The sequence below is a fragment of the Microchirus variegatus genome (genome assembly GCF_963457635.1).
Source record: "Microchirus variegatus genome assembly, chromosome: 1".
Taxonomy (NCBI): Eukaryota; Metazoa; Chordata; class Actinopteri; order Pleuronectiformes; family Soleidae; genus Microchirus; species Microchirus variegatus.
Window position 1 is genome coordinate 11,026,044 of NC_139802.1, and position 16,740 is coordinate 11,042,783.

Genomic DNA, 16,740 nt, shown 5'->3' on the forward strand with positions numbered 1-16,740 from the left:
ATTCTAATTAGTGTAGAATTATACAGACTTGAAGTCTATGCTGTTGCTTCATCACAATCGTGTTTACCCAGACCAGGTGTTGTCTATGTCTACTGCCAAAGAACAAAAAATAAGGGGGTTCATGTCATTCTTTGTGTTTCCTCCAATTAATGTAGAAAAAAAAATTAATTCCCATCTCATATTTTCTTCAAGAATCACAAGTCGACTCCATCTGTGTAAAAAAAAGGGATTAAGGGGTGAAACCTTCTTTTAATAATTCATTAAACACAGCAGCTAAGAATTGTACGGAATAGTATATGGGGAAAAAGATCTCCAAGGCAATTTCAATTATCTCTCAGGTTTCTGTCAGAGAGATCACTCACCCCCTAATGCACAAACCCTCACACTCACCGTGTCACTCCGTCTCACCAGGGAGTTCACACAGTGAATGAAAACTCAGAGGAGGAGATGTGCGCATGAAATCCCTGCATCACTATGATAATGATGGCATAGGATTCATGGTCTAGTACTGGTCTAAAAATGTACTCAAGGATAAAATAAAAAAAGCTGCTTGGTTAAAACATTTTTTTAACAAGGTTGGGGTTCTTTAAAGTGCAAAAAGGACAAAAATGGGTCAAAGGTCACATATGCTTTAACTACCTAACTCACTCACTCACTCAGCCAATTCACCTGTCCTCATCACTCACCTGTCCTCATCATTCATTCAACTGTCCTCATCACTCACATGTCCTCATCATTCAATCCCATGTCCTCATCACTCACATGTCCTCATCATTCAATCCCATGTCCTCATAACTCACCTGTCCTCATCACTCACCTGTCCTCATCAATCACATGTCCTCATCACCCACCTGTCCTCATCACTCACCTGTCATCACTCACATGTCCTCATCACTCACCTATCCTCATCACTCACCTGTCCTCATCACTCACATGTCCTCATCACTCACCTGTCCTCATCACTCACCTGTCCTCATCACTCACCTGTCATCACTCACATGTCCTCATCGCTCACCTGTCCTCATCACTCACCTGTGATCACTCACCTGTCATCATCGCTCACCTGTCCTCATCACTCACCTGTCCTCATCACTCACCTGTCCTCATCACTCACCTGTCCTCAACACTCACATGTCCTCACCACTCACCTGTCCTCATCACTCACTGCCAAAGTACCTGGTGCGTTAATTATCATTATATTGTTTTCAATTCATGACAATATTTGTATTACTCAATAACGAATGTGATTTAAAACATAGTGAAGTGCAGTACGTCCAAAAAAACATACTTAAGTATATATTAAAATTACACAAACATGTCAATATAGTATATGACATCATGTGCTGTAGGTGTAATGAATATAGGCAATCGTGTGCTCATTTGCAGTGCACATACGTAAATGTGGTTGATCAAAGACGTTAGGGCTATTTAAAAATGTCACACACATGATGTCACGGATGAGTCATTTTTAATGCAGTCGGCAAATAGTGACAATATACAGTAGATTACGTCGTGATCAAAATCACAATTCCATATGTGACCGCTGAGCCATAAGGATAATGCAGAAAACTGGTGCCTTTAACCAATCATCACAAACTCTCTGGGGTGATGAATCTTAAATATCAAGCAGAGGTGCTTCATTTTCAGCATTTCTAACACTATTCACTGTCAACCTTGGAAAGGTGTCTGAACAGTTTGTGACTAATACTTGATCACAATAGCGGTATTTGTGACCTGTTTGTACAGACACGCGCTCTAAGCAGCGAGAGGTTGTGCTCCTCGTCTATTACTTTTCATTTCACATCAACACAGTCCTGGGCACTGGGCCTGTTGTAAAAGCCGACACAATGACGATCCGAGCCGTGACATCCGAGCGTGAGTCTGTGCCATCTTTTTTTTTGAAGCCCACTGCATTTTACTAGTTGCTGCTTGTAAGTAAAATCAGCTCTAAACATGATTTGTCAAAACATCTGCATACTTAATTACCGGAATCGTGTTTTCAGCCAGAAAATATTAGATAATTGGACATTCTATCAGGAAGTGTTGGGGAATATCAGAGCCCTGGGCAATTTCCGTGCTATCTGTTTGAGATAGAGGGCTCTGACAGGAGCTTTTAAGAGGCAGAGAATCCATTAGACAGGGGTCGCAACAAAGTGGCCAACTATTAAAAATGCAGCAGCACCATTATTCTCTGACCCAGCCAACAACTCTGTCTTCTTCACTGCATCACTCTTTATTTCCCCTTGGATCTTCATCTCATTTTTTCTTCTACTTCCTCCTCTTAATTCTTTTCTCTCCAGTCATCTGTTCTCTTGATGACAATATATTGCGCTGTTCTCTCCTTTTTGTCCCCCTTTTTCTCCTCTCTCTCTCCCTCCCTCCACATATTGTTCTATCACAGAACAGGCAGAGGTGAGTCTCTCTCTCTCTCACCTCTCTGTACGTGCACTGACCTGCTGAGGCTCGCTCCTCTGCAACCTAGCAAGTCGCTGGTCATCGTCTGCAACTGTACTGGGACAAGAATAGAACAGCCCACGGAGAATAATAAATGGACATATATGGGTGGTTAGGAGAGTCCCTTTTAAGCAGTAAAAACTACCCATGCCCAGCAAACTGAACAGATGGTAGGAGAGAGGGAGAAAGACGGAGAGAGCCCAGAACACAGTGGGAGAGAAAGGCAAGAGCAGAGAATGTTGGGTGTTAGGGCATTAGAAGAAGGCAACATAAGGCCCTTGTCTATTTTCTACTTTGGCATATAATGTTACCACAGAGCAGAGCTGAGATCCAAACAGAATAGCTGGGTCTTAAACAAGAAGCACAGGATAATACTGTTGGTTGTAAAACTACAGCTGATAGGCAGGCGGGCAGATGTGCGAGGAGAAACGGGGCCTGAACAGAATGCATGCTGGGCTATATAACGCCTATAACCTCTGTTTACTGTGCACACCACGCACACGCACACACAAATAGTCTGCTTTTTTTATATGTATGTGTGTGTGATGTGTGCTGAATAATTTATGATCCATGTTTGTGCTTTGGTAAAGTGCTTTATGTTTGACAGGACGAAGAACAGAAGCTTTAAAGGGAACAAGAAAGGAGGCGATGTGAGAAGGGAGGATGCGACGGAGTTTTGTTATGTACACACGCATTATCCGCAATGTCGCGTGTGTCCATCTCACCCCCTGCCTTTATGATATTTACTCATCACAGAACAGCACTGGCCACATTTGTTCAGTGCATATTAGAGAGTAATTGAATGTGAAAACTCATTTTTGAAGGGATGGAACATTCTATTTAGATGAACGGGCGTGTGCATATGTGTCATTACTTTGATATCAACCGAACGCTGTTCCTCATTACCCTAATTAAAGCTGCTCGTGTGCCGCTGAGCATATTAGCACACTGATCTGCAGCAAACTACAGATTGGCTGGTTGATAATGTGGCTTTTCTTCCCCCTCAGTCTCCCTCTTATCCTGCTCTTAATGATTATTATCAGAGAATCACATCCTCAGTCAATCATCATCACAAGTTAAAAAGATATGTATGAAAAAAAAAAAAAAACTGCCCGATCTGTCGATTCATGAATTACGTTTCACAAACAGGCGTGAAATCGTGCGAAAATCCAAGTTGAGCAAAATGTTCTACTTGTGCGTAATTTTCCTGCATATAGGAAAACATGTCAGGCGTCTGTATTACTGCTGTGAAATTTGCAGTGATGACACATTTTCTCCACATCTCACACGCTCGGTGGCAACAACAAGCTTTGATCATTTATTTTCTGCGCTTTAGATTTTGGTCCATTTATACATTTCAGGCCATCATTTCCAGCAAGATGTAAGAAAAATGCTTTCGGGCAGATTACTTAATCATGCCCTCAAAGCAACACAACAGGCATCAAGGAATATGCCAGCTGAAAGCAGCTCACTGTGGCAGCTAAGAAAATCCTTAACATTGATTGTACTTAAGATGAATAGATTGGAGCGATCACTTGTCCCTACAGATATATCTACTGGTTAAATTCCAACTAGCCACACACGGAAAGCAACAATACGGATAAGCTTGAGCATTATCTGAGCCTTTATTCCCCCCGAGACCCTGTTACATCGATGATATACGGCATCGAGACTACATGAGAGGGCATCCCGTCGCTTCCTCCCCCCCATTGCTAATGTACACAAACTGTACCTGCAGCCCATTAACGGAGGCAGAGTGAGAGCCATTCTGTGTTTAATAGCTTCACATTTACACGTGTCATCTGGCTAAGTATTGTTAGTTTAAAGCCGGTCGTTTCATAACTGCCTTTATGTAAAGGTGGTGCATTTGTGCGTGACTGTGTCTCTTTAAAGGCTGTGCGATAAAGGGCAGTGAAGGGGGCGCAGGTGTACCGTTCGCACTCAGACACGACTGATTTCCGCAGGAGGAGAGTCTCGAGTCGGTGGAATCGAGAACAATAGAATTAGAAAGAAGACACCGTTTACATTTCCCATAAAAAAAAAAAAAAAAACAGCAAGAGAGCGAGAGATAAAGAGCAGGGTTGTATAATGTGAAATAGAGCACACTCAAAATGTAATGTATCAAAATGCTGATCACTCTTTTCGTTTTTACACAAATACTAACACACTATAGTTGTTAGGGTATCCCAGTGCCTTACTCTAACCTTAACCATCTCCTCCTCTGTACATGCCTAACAGCTTGGCCTAACCTAATCCAAATTATAACCCTCATTCTGAAACCAAGTAAAGTTCTTGGACATTGCGAGAAAAGCCGATATCCCTACAGTGTCAAAATATCCTCACAATAATGCGTCTTGAGAGCGAGAGAAGTATACATCATATTTAAAGTCGGAGAGAGACAGAGGTAGATCAATCACTGATGTTTGGTTGATTAGGTCCATATAGATGTATAACTGAGTTGTTTTATGGGGCCACACACACACTCTTGTACAGCATTCTTAGGGCCACATTATACTTCTACACTTGCGTAATGCGTTATCCAACTGCGTAACCACGGAGACCCCTCGAGCCCTCATAGTTCTTCATCGTGGTGCCGGATACGCACTGCAATTTCCCGCCCGATCAGTAGGGGTCGCTACGCAAGGTTGTTGTGCTTCTGGCTACAATGAGCAATGGCGTCCAAGAGAGAAAGACTGTTGTTGTTGTTGCAGCTGAATAACATTGAAACGCAGATACTTTTGATACAAAAACGGAGACGTGAAAGACTGAGGAGACGTGTGCGGAGGTGGTATGTACGTCCGCTAAATGTACTGGTGATGAGACTGGTGTCAGGCGAATTTAACAATCTTATTGGACCGATGAGGGACATGGACGAAGAAATCCACTTCAGGTACTTCCGAATGTCGGCTGGCAAATTTGATAAACTTCTACACCATGTTCTACCTCATATTAATCATCAGGGCACCCACCGCATGCCCATTGATGCCGCCCTTAGACTGACTGAGGACCGATGATCGCAGCCCTTGCCGTCTTCGTTGTCCCTTGACGGAATGACGGAGAAACTCTCCGTAACCGACGTAGAGCACTTTACGCAGGAGTATAAATTGGGCTTAAGTGGAGACACAATACTTCCACGAGCCCCTTACAACCTTAGCCATCACAACTAAAAAATACCTGAATCTAACCCTTAACCCAACACAGCATAAACCTAATTCTAACCCCAGCCCTAAAACAAACAAACAAGCACATATACACACACACACAAAACTGTTCTTCTGGGACCGAGAGTGATTTAATGACAACAAGCTGCAGTGAGAAGGGGTCAGGCAAGAGAGTCAGTGTTCAGAGGCCACACACATGCAGACACACAGTCCCATTACCTCACACTGGATATTGGCCCGCAGACACACACACACACACACAAACAGCAAACGAAAGCAGATAAATTCAGTTCACACTCCCATAGTCACTCATGCACATTCACAAATACAGAGCTGACATACAGATACTGGTTTTTATTAATATATGGATGTATATGCCAACACACACACGCAGACATGCGGCAAAGAGGGAACACTAGGGAAGGTAGGATCCAATTTGATTTGACCTTGACAGTGCAGAGGGAGGGAGTACTGCTGGGAGGGGGGGGATGGATGAAGTGTAAGGAATGAAGTGATGGTCTGAGCCAGATGCCTGTTGCAGATACTTGAGAGGAATTAGATGACCTTTAACTGATGGAGATAAATCAAAAGACAAGAGACAGAAGTGCGACACCGGGACATCGGTGCACATAAAACACACTTGACACATCTAACATATATGTGTAATTGTGCAATCGTCATTTTTTTACTGACAAGATTGATAAGTTTGGATCATTTCTACAATGAGGAGAACCCTTTAAAGTAAAGGAACAGCTTCTCATGAGCATACGTTTGCACGGTCAATGCACAATGATAAAACTGTCATCATTAACACTGGATGACAGTTATATTTAGAAAGATAAATTCACTAATTTAAAGGGGAAAAAATCCAATAAATTGAAAATCACTTTTGCCAAGACACAATTATTGCATTTCTTTAAAATGTATACCATTTAAAAAAAGAAAAAAAAAGAAATTTAGAACCAACAGTGTTTATCTTACTCAGTCTCATGCACAAATGTACTCTTGCTAATCACAATAGATGTCGCATTATTACAACCGAATCGTAGATGTGCATAACAAACGGTTCCCGGCTTCTGTTTGTTTATCTTGAGCACATTCTTAAAAACATCAGACAGCTCCCAGATGTGGATGTGTGCAGCTCTGAGATCAGCAGATAAGTGGGTAATGTTGACAAGCTACAAAAACATTCTGCACATGTCATCTGCGAATGTATCCCGCAGCGAGTTGGAAAGAGTACTTCTATTTTCTAAACGAAAAGCTGAAGACATCCAACAATATATGGACGAGATATTTTTCACTTTTTTGCAAAATAACTGTTTATTTGACTAAACTCATTTCAGTTTACCAGAATGTGTTAACTAATCCAGGTGTGTTTATTTGAAATCACAGTAAATTGGTTGAAATAATATTCACACACAGGTTCACGCAGCTACCTCTTGTAAGGACTCACTTTGACTTCCATTCGTTTGGACAGCCTAACCAAAGCCTTATCCCTAACCATAACCATCACAAGTTAATCCCACCCTAACATGAACCTAAACATAATACAAATGTTTGCCCTAAACTTATCCAGTTCCTCAGAAATGAGATTCTGTCTGATTAGGAGCAGGACTACTGGTCCTGACAAGGTCAGCGTTAATGCCAGAAAGGGTCCTAAGAGGTATCAAATACAACAACACACACACACACACACAGCATGTCTCTATTGTATTATCTATCACTGATACTATGGAGCCAAATTGGTGTCTTTATTCGGCAATGTCTCTCTCAAGCACACATGCGGCACTGACCTGCCAATGTTCTCCATCTCCAGCAGCCATCACGATGGCAGTAACTGTTCGAAGTGGCATTATCCTCAAGTTGTGGTGGCGAGGTATGTATTATTAAAAGATAACAAGAAGTGGAAGTGTCTTCAGTGCGTAACCATAAGCAGAAAATAAAAGCAGCCCACCGTCTCCTTGTAACCGTTTCTTTGTCCTCGTTGCAAGGCAGCTTCTTTAACAGCTTCTTTCAACACAATTGAATATCGTACGTCCTTTAGTAGCTATTGTCTTTCCTATTTTGTCCTTTTATTGTCTTTTTTGATCCGTGGTTTTGTTACTTCGACAGTTTGCTGGTGTATGAAAAAAAAACATTCTGAACATGCAGATGGAAAAATGATAGCTAATTTTAGTTATAGCCACCCTAAAGTGCTTTTCTATATGCTCATGTTATAACTCGGTTTGAGACTACACTTCCAATGTGTAGTAGGTTTAACCATTTTCTCTGAACTCGATATTTTGTCTTTTGCCTCCAAATGCATAATGCCGTCTGCGTTTGGTTCAAAGTGGAGCAAGCACTTCCTTATACCTGCTCTTCCCACACCTTGTCCACAGACGCATGATCTCTCCATTCTCACAACATCCCACTCCTTCACTTTTATCTTTGCGTCTCTCTCTCTCTATGTATGATATGCAGACAATACCATTGACCAAACATTGAAGCAAATCTACCAGACCGCTCACATTGACCATCACGCCTAAGGAAAAAATGTATCACGGCAGATAAAGGGAATGGTAGGCTTTTTGAGAAAAGGATACATTGATCAGGCCTGAGTAATCCATTTTCTCAAACACTCAAATTCAAATGATTTGGTTATTAAAACCGAGTGAACCACGGCAAAAACTCTCAATAATCAGAGTGTATCTGGTTTCCTCAATCAAAACATGCATTATAAGCCGGGGGCGGCCAGTGATTGAACAGGTGGGGGGTTGGGGGTTGGTGGAAGAGCGGTAGAGTGACAGAGTGGGAGTGAAAACAAGGGCTGAGTGAAGGGTGGGCCTCATGCCCTGAACTTGAACTTGGAGGTGGTGAGGTCATAGAGAGGAGGAAGGGGTCAGGAGCGTATGAGGGGGAAAGGGGGAAAGGGGGGGGGGGGGCAGCTGAGTGACACCAATATGTCCCTGCTCAAAGACAGATGTGGAAGAAGGTGGTGGTGGGTGGGGGGGGGGGCGGGGGGAGGGGCGGTAGTGCCATTTAACCAAGCTGTCTTCTGAGGCAATCTCAGCACATTTCAGCTCTTTTACAAACAAGATGGAAAAATAGGGGGTAAAATAGGTCAAGCTCACTGACATCCTACCTTGGTCTGGAGATAGTGGGGGTAGTAGTAGGTGTAGTGGGGGTACATTTGCTGCTGCTCCAAACGTTTTCCCATGTAGCTGGAATCCAAATGAAGGTCCTGGAGGCTGGAGGTAGAAGCTCGCAGGCGGGATACGATCACTCCAAAGGGTCAGCCTGGATCCTTGAGACGACTGTTTCCAAGAGTCAAGGATGCAAAGAGAGAGAGAGAGAGAGAGAGCGCTCTCTTACTGCCGCGTGTGTGTGTGTGTGTGTGTGTGTGGTTAACGCAAAAAAAAAGAAGAAGGGATGGACAGAAGAAAAGATTGTATTTGGGATATTAGTCTGTCTATTTGTCTGGGAGCTCACAGAGGGAACCTCACAAAAGCCTTCTTCCCCATGGGGTCTGGAAAATGAGGCAGAATCTTGAGTGGCAGCAGAAAAGGGAGATATGACAGGATAGTAGACTCAACACAAGAAACAATAGGGGAGGTTTATTAGCAGGATGGAGAGAGTTAAAGGAGAGGGAAGAAAAAGAGGATGGTGAGGAGGAGGAGGGAAGGCAGAATAGATGGGGTTCAACTGCCGGTTCCTCTCCGATCTGAAAATCAGAATCACTTCTTCTCTGCTGCCCTGAACATGCCCTTTCAATTTGCTTTCCAGTCTCTCTCTCTCTTTCTCTCTGGTCTTTCTCTGTCTCTTTCTCTATTCCTGTGTATCCGATTGCCAATCTCGTTCTTCCTCTCTCTCTCACACACACCAGACAGGACCCTGATCCCACAGGGAGTTTGGCTGTATCCTAGAGAACACACACTGTCCTCTGCTCCGAAAAGACAGTGAAATCAGCGATGAACTCACACATGGATGGAGGAGAGGAGGAGTAGAAGGAGGAGGAGAGAGGGTGGTCTGGAGCTGAAGCTGTGACTGCCTTTTTTTCTCTCTCTCTCTCTCTCTCACTCTCTCGTACTCTCTCTAGCTCTTTTGTTAAGCTCTGGGGATAGATCGGTAGATATCGCTGGAGCCCAGTGTGGAGGATGACCAAAAAGAAAAAGAAAAAGCCTTGGTTAACAAAAAGTCCTCTTGCTCAGGAAGAAGCAGATAGTCTTATCCAGACGCACACTCACACAGAGGAAAATCCCTTCTGATCCACAAGGTGCCTCCTCCAACTCTCTCTTTTCTTTTCTTCTCTTCCCCTCTGCGATCCTTCTCTTTCTTCTCAAGCTCTCTCCCTGACGGCTTGCTTCCCACTGAGCTTGGCAGCCGTCACTATGTGTGTGTGTGTGTGCGTGTGTGTGCAGTGGCGGAGGCGGCGGCAGCGGTTGTGGTATGTGTGTCTGTGTGTGTGTGGTATGTGTGACTGTGCATGTAACTGAGAGGGGAGTGTGTTTGTGTGGCTGTTGCCCGTCTGCTCCACTCTGCGTGCGGAGGCATAGAGGGGCTCGGCTTCAGCGCAGCAAAGCTCCTCCCTCCCTCTCTCTTTTCCGCTGTCTGTCTGTGTCTCTCGCCCTCTGTGTTTTTCATGGAACTATAGAACAGTGGGAGTGGTTGGTCCTGCCTTCGATGGAGCCTCAGGGTGTGTGTGTGTGTGTGTGTGTGAAAGAGAGCAAAAGAGACAGAGATGGGCTGTTCTTGCTGAGAGGGAGGCGGAGGTGAGGAGGGAGTATAAAGAGCAAAAGGGGTAAAGGGTGACAAGAGGATACAGAGGAAGAATTCTGACATAGAGAGGATTCCCTGCTGGGACTCTGTAGGCGCAGCATTGGCACATTTTCCATAATAAATGACTCCTGAAATGGAGCAAAAATTTTCAATTTAACACCAGCTATTACTGTATTTAATGTCAGAACACAAGTACATGTATGAACACAGGTCTGAGCCTGAATGCCTGAGTGCACACACAGATGCTTCATTCACACTTGCCCGGTGAAGGGGCCCAAGGGCCCAATGCAGAGTGTATGTAGCACTGTGGTTCGGCGGCACAGTGACCCACTGACACAGTGCTGCCTGTTATGTGATGTAACCAGATTTAAGTAGCGCTCTTACATAAGCACAGTGAGCCATGCATGAAAAAGGCTGCTCTGCCCTCTGACTGCAGCTGTGCGTGTACGGGGAAAAGAGACAAGGGTTGGCAGACAATGCAAGTTCACTGCAGTGGAAAAGGGGGGGGGCACGAGAGGAGCATGCAAACACGGAGCAGGAACCTTCACGAGGGTACGTCCATACTGCTATTTGAAGAAAACAGTCTAACAATCAATAAAAAAAAACCTGTGTCCTACTAACACACGTGGAAACTTGTATCTCTGCTTAGTTTCAGAACGTACCGGTAATGTAACAATGGTTAAGAGTCAGATCAGTGACTTCATTAATTAGACTGACAATGAGGTGAAACTGTAAAGCCCACATTACACTTCTACAACTGCACAATGCGCTATGCAACAGTGTAATCACGGAGACCCCTCGAGCCCTCATAATTCTCCGTCGTGGTGCCGGATACGGGATGCAATTTCCCACCCGATCAGTAGGGGTCGCTATGCAAGACTGGCCTAGTCCCATGACGCCAATGGTCGTAACGTCGTTGGTTGTTTCGGCTACAGTGAGCAATGGCGTCTGAGAGAGAAAGACTGTTGTTGTTGCAGCTGAATAACATTGAAACACAGATACTTTTGATACAAAAATGCAAATACAAAGGAGCTCACTCCATTGTGCTTATGGCTACGTGTGATTCCCGGTATCAGTTTACGACAGTGGATGTGGAAGGGAGAGCGATGGCGACGACCAATCGCAGTCCTTGCCGTCTCCGTTGTGCGGATTGACGGACACTCAAAAAAACATTTCATACAGCCAGAGACGACAGAGAGGCTCTCCGACAGGCTCTCCGTAACCAACGTAGAGCACTTTACGCAGGTGTAAAAATTGGGCTTAAGTGTTAAGTGTTAAGCTTTTTATTCGCAGCTCATAATCAAGTCACAGCCAAGTGGCAAGTGGTCGCAACGTCACTTGTAAACTCTCATTTTAAAGCCTTTTGACCACTGCCATAACCACAAATTCACCTGCAACCTAGCTCTCATTGGACGATACCAGCTGTTGCATCACTCTCTCGTCTATTTTCCTTCATTAAATCCTCAGTAAAATGTGTACATACTTTGTAAATCAAGTGGAAAGGCTTATTTTTCCACAGACTTCAATACAAACATGGTTATTTTCGCTAACCTCACAGGCACCCCCTTGTGGCTATTCAGTATATTTGTTACTTCTGGTTTGGCCTCCTCCAGCAAACGGGCAGACTATTTCCACTTTTTATATCCCGTCTATGGTCTCTTCTGATAGAGATAAAAGAAGGGACGCGAATGCTGGTAATCTTGCTGGAAGTCTCCAGTTTCTTCTTCGTTTTCAAAGTTGAGGTATGCTGAGGTAGTGTGGACAGCAGGCGTACTTGGAGCAGAAATAGCATTTTTATATGGAAAAAAGAGTAGATGTCACTGAAGATCGATGCTCTCGTTCTTGAGGGCTTTTCTTTGTGCTATTGTGTGACAGTTTTTTGTTTTGTCACCATTCCTGTGTGTCCTTCTGTATTTTCTGTCAACCTACACAATACACACTAATGATATGTTAAGCGCAGAGGCACACTTAACAGCAAAACATCCTTTTGTGCACTGAATAGAGGAATGTTGTGTAAAACTAAAACAGATTGTCACATGATGAGGATGTCTTTAAAAGATGATTGTGACATTTGCCGATTGATCAACAACGTAACCAGAAGAAATGTTTGCTCGGATTACGACAAGGCAGATTAACATCACTAACAAACGCAAACATCCTCACTAAATACTCACTGGTGTAAATTGTACGCAAACACCCAGAGCTGTGAGCATATAGAAGTGGGTAAACAGTGCTGTGATGTTTTAGTTCCCTGCAACACAACTGTCACACCATATTTTGCCACGGGCATTATTGTGTCTCCAGTTAATCAATATAATTTTACCCGACTCTGGCTTTGTCTAAACACAGACGTGTTGTGTGGAGCAAACTCACTGTGTCGCTGTACAGTAGCGACATTCTGCCTGGAGGCGAGCTTGGACTCCTCGCCGAGAATCACTCTTTCATATTTTTTTTTTTTATCTGCTTTGCCTTGTTAGCCATGTGACAAATTGAGCTTATTTATCACGTGAACTGAGCCAAGTGTGTTGTGAAGACAGCATAAATTATGTGGTGTAATTTGTATACAGTTATCATTTTTAGTTATGCATTACTGCTCAATCTTTGTAATTGTCTTTTTGAGTAAATACTGATTATGTTATTTAAAGTGCTGTGCTGCTTAATACTTTTTTCTTTGTTGTGTCCTGTTAATTACTGCCGTGGTCACATTTTCCCATGGGGATAATTAAAGCTGCTCTAGTCAGATATTATACTCTCCACTCTATTGTTGTTTGCTGTATATTAACCTTGAATTTTGCTGATGTAGTACCAGTGGCTTTTGCATAGATTTTTAAAGCCATCTGATGAACCTTGTAATAGCATGTTTTATGATTGTAATTATCAGGAACAGCAGTGGCAGACATTTTTACCACCCAGAGGAGACCAGGCAGGAAGTTAGTCATCAGGTAAATGGCTGTTCGTCCTATATCGGATATGGCGGAGTCAAAGCCTCACTTGTAAATGAAAGGCAAGAAATGACTCAGCCAACCATATTAAATCAGGTTGAAGCCATCTGCTGACAAGATAATATAGTGCATAACTTATAGTGCATGACATAAAAGATGGTCTTGGACTTAAAGGGATAAAGGCTCCTGCTTCTACACAGACGCCCACTCTATGATGAGCAGCATTAGATATTCGATATGTATTTAGTTTAAAAAATAATAATAATAATGTAATGTGAAACAGCCAACACTGTGTTCACACCAATCACATCTATCGCGTGGCGGGATCATTTTGTAGATTTTGTGGCAGGATGGGATCGCTGGCCGCAAGTCGGGGTATTTTAAGGGGGAAATATTATAGCCTATTAACCAAGATAACCTAGTTCCCTGGTGTCCTAATGAATATGTCTATTACATGCTTTGGTCAAAATAACATAAGAATGAAGCACCACAGCAGTTCAATCACCCTGCCTAAACAGCCCTGTTCAGAACGCTCGGTTTAGTAGTATCTCTTCAGGTCCACCTTAAAGGTCCACCTTAAAAAAAAGAAAGTAAAACAGAACTTAAGGGACAGGAAATTACATCAGCCACAGAGGCTACTGGGAGCTAACAGCAGTAAGCATTTGGAAAAGTGATCATTTGCAGGCTCTAGCAGACACATTGACGTCATATATATCATGTATCCACTGGACAGATAAATCCTCTGAGGCTGGAAGTTTGTGTAGGACTCTGTGCTGCACTGTGGAGCCAAGAATAGAACTTTTTGCGGACTTTGCAGACTTACGGTTTTCGGATACCGCTGCCCTCGCCAGCACTCTCGCGTGTTTTACAGACAAAGCGGAGCTCCACAAGACAACAATTGCAGGAATTTCGGGCATTGTGACGTCTCAATGAGCGCGGAAGTGGCGCGTTTTATCTCCTGTTCTTAGACTGAGGAGGACCACAAAAACATGAGTGTCATCTTTTTTCACACTTTACCGACTGATAAGGCCTCAAGAGTCCCAAATATATGGATTTAAATGATTAAAAAGTTAATTTTGCATAATATGTCCCCCTAAACAGAAGTAATGGGCATTTCTTCTCACTATCAACCAAAGCATTGTTGCACTCTCTCGAGCAGAAATGTCTGCAGAGAAGAAACTGTCGTCTTTCATGGTTTGTTTCACAACACCAGAGCTCGTCAAGTATCGCGGCTCCGTATGGTCGACGGCCGTAAGACGACAGTTTCTTCTCTGCGGAGGTTTCCACAAGAGATAAAGTGTCGTGCATCTCCGAGTGTCAACACACACAAAAATTATATGTTTCCGTAAGTGACGTCATTCGGAGAATCTCAATGCCGATTGGCCATGGCATTGTCGCATCAGTGCCATTTTTCAGACACGATATGTGCCTTGACCTTGAATGTAAAGTTGTCACTCGATAAATTTGTGTCACATCCGGTATGAACACAGCATTAGACACAAATGTATTTACTGCATTACAAAACACAAGCCATATCCTTGACCATTAACAATAAACCATTACCTTGGTTAAGATTATATCCGTTAGTTTTCAACACTGCCCTGAATTTTAATTAAAACAGCCTAAAATGTCCTTAAAAAGTAAAATATACAGTATATCATATATCTATACATAATATTATTATGTATAGAAACACGTGTATTCTGTGTCAGGTGGAACTCAATGGACGACACAAAACCTTTTGATAACCTGTTACATTCAAGTCATGATCCACACTCGTCGAGATTGCAGGGGAGTCACTGCATGAGTTCATCTTGCAGTCATTTCAGCCTGAACTTCACAATGAAATATAAAAGCATGTTGCATTGGGGGGGAAAAGGCTGCATTGATTGCACTGCACTTGTAGTTCAATGTGCAGCCTTGAATCTTTGCAGTCAGAACGGATGTAAAAAAAAATAAAATAATGTACATGCATCGAGCTAAGCAGGTTGATGGAGGATGGTTATACATTCATTCAATAGCACGTGGATTGCCAAACAACAGAGGGACACAGGGAGATTAGTTTGTGTGTGTGTGTGTGTGTGTGTGTGTGTGTGTGTGTCTCTGCTATATATAAGTTGCACACCAGCAAAAGTTTTTTATGAAAAATTAAGATTCTGCTGACACTGCAGTTGGAAACAAAGAGAGAGAATTGATTCTTCCAAAAGCACAGTACAATCCTATTATGAGAGGTACAATCTTTACATCTCTTTCTCTATTCTCTGCTGCCACAGTAAAGCTCCCTCAAAAGCGGCATGATAGTCATGGTGGTGGTAAATACACACTTGTATTGATTTTGACACATTTATTACATCTTAAGCACAATCTAATTGTCTGGTTGTTGTTTATTTTGAAGACAAAATATGTTGAATGCTGCATCTGCACCTTTTTTTTGGGGGGGGGGGCATGCGGGCCTTTTTTTTTTGGCAGAGATGCTGTTTCCCATGTCTAGTGTTTGACAAAAAACAGACAAAAATTGACAGCTGGAGCAAAATATCAAAGTGTTGCCATTGACACTGAGGGTTCTTACAGTCCCCGGGCATCAAAGCCGTTTTCAAATGGAACAGGAAAGGCCATGCTGTGACTCTCATGTGCTTCTCTCATCGCTGACCACCAGATGTATAACAAACACTGAGCCAGAAACAAAAAGCCTCACATCTTAGCTCAGATACAGCTGGGAAAACAGACGAGGTCATAATGATGATAGGCCTACTCTACAGAAGCTGCTCCAGTCGCTTTTCACAGAAAACACCAGCCAGGGTATCATCACACATGCGCACGCACACACACACACAGTGTGGTATTTGCACACAGCAGATTTACAGAGGTAAATGGACTATTACATCCAATTGCCACACACAGCATGAGGGAATTTGTCTCTTTATGAGTCTCCTGAGATACAAACACAGAGACTGCAGACAATGTAGAATAACTGTTGTTGGCTTTGGGGCAACTGAATAAGAACACTTTAAGTTTTAAACATATTGAGAAAAATAGAGCCACTATTGTACTGAGTGCGTTAACATCAACTTAACATCCAAGAAGATCCTTTAGTGATTGATTGATTTAGTGATGTTTTAATGCCTGGTTCCTCATGTCTACTTGTGAAAACATGCCTGAGCCCCACATTACTCCCAAAGAGTGCTTGTGTTAGGGAAAATAAAATAAGTGTATTAAAATGTTATTCATTTCTGTATCTTACCCGAAACACATTTTTATAGAGGACAGGCAATAACCAGGCCAATGCCTTCTTATGACTCTCAGAGGACTGATACAATCTGCGAGCTACGAAGTCACCAAGTCAGCCAAAAAACATCAGTCAGCTAAAGAACACAGGACACAAACTCTCAAAAAGGTGAGGTGTAAAAACGTGTAGTTTAAGAATGTTT

The 16,740-nt window shown here is 42.9% G+C and overlaps 1 protein-coding gene across 1 annotated transcript in view; it reads right to left on the reverse strand.

The window, feature by feature from the left end:
* LOC310931058 (RNA-binding motif, single-stranded-interacting protein 3-like) overlaps nucleotides 1-8,851 on the reverse strand; it is a 116,046-nt gene extending 107,195 nt beyond the window's left edge. Inside the window, exon 1 of the mRNA XM_083894138.1 lies at nucleotides 8,737-8,851. Coding sequence (XP_083750264.1) covers nucleotides 8,737-8,811 — 75 coding nt within the window. The 5' untranslated portion in view covers nucleotides 8,812-8,851. The remainder of the gene's footprint in view (nucleotides 1-8,736) is intronic.
* Between the last annotated feature and the right edge of the window lie 7,889 nt (nucleotides 8,852-16,740).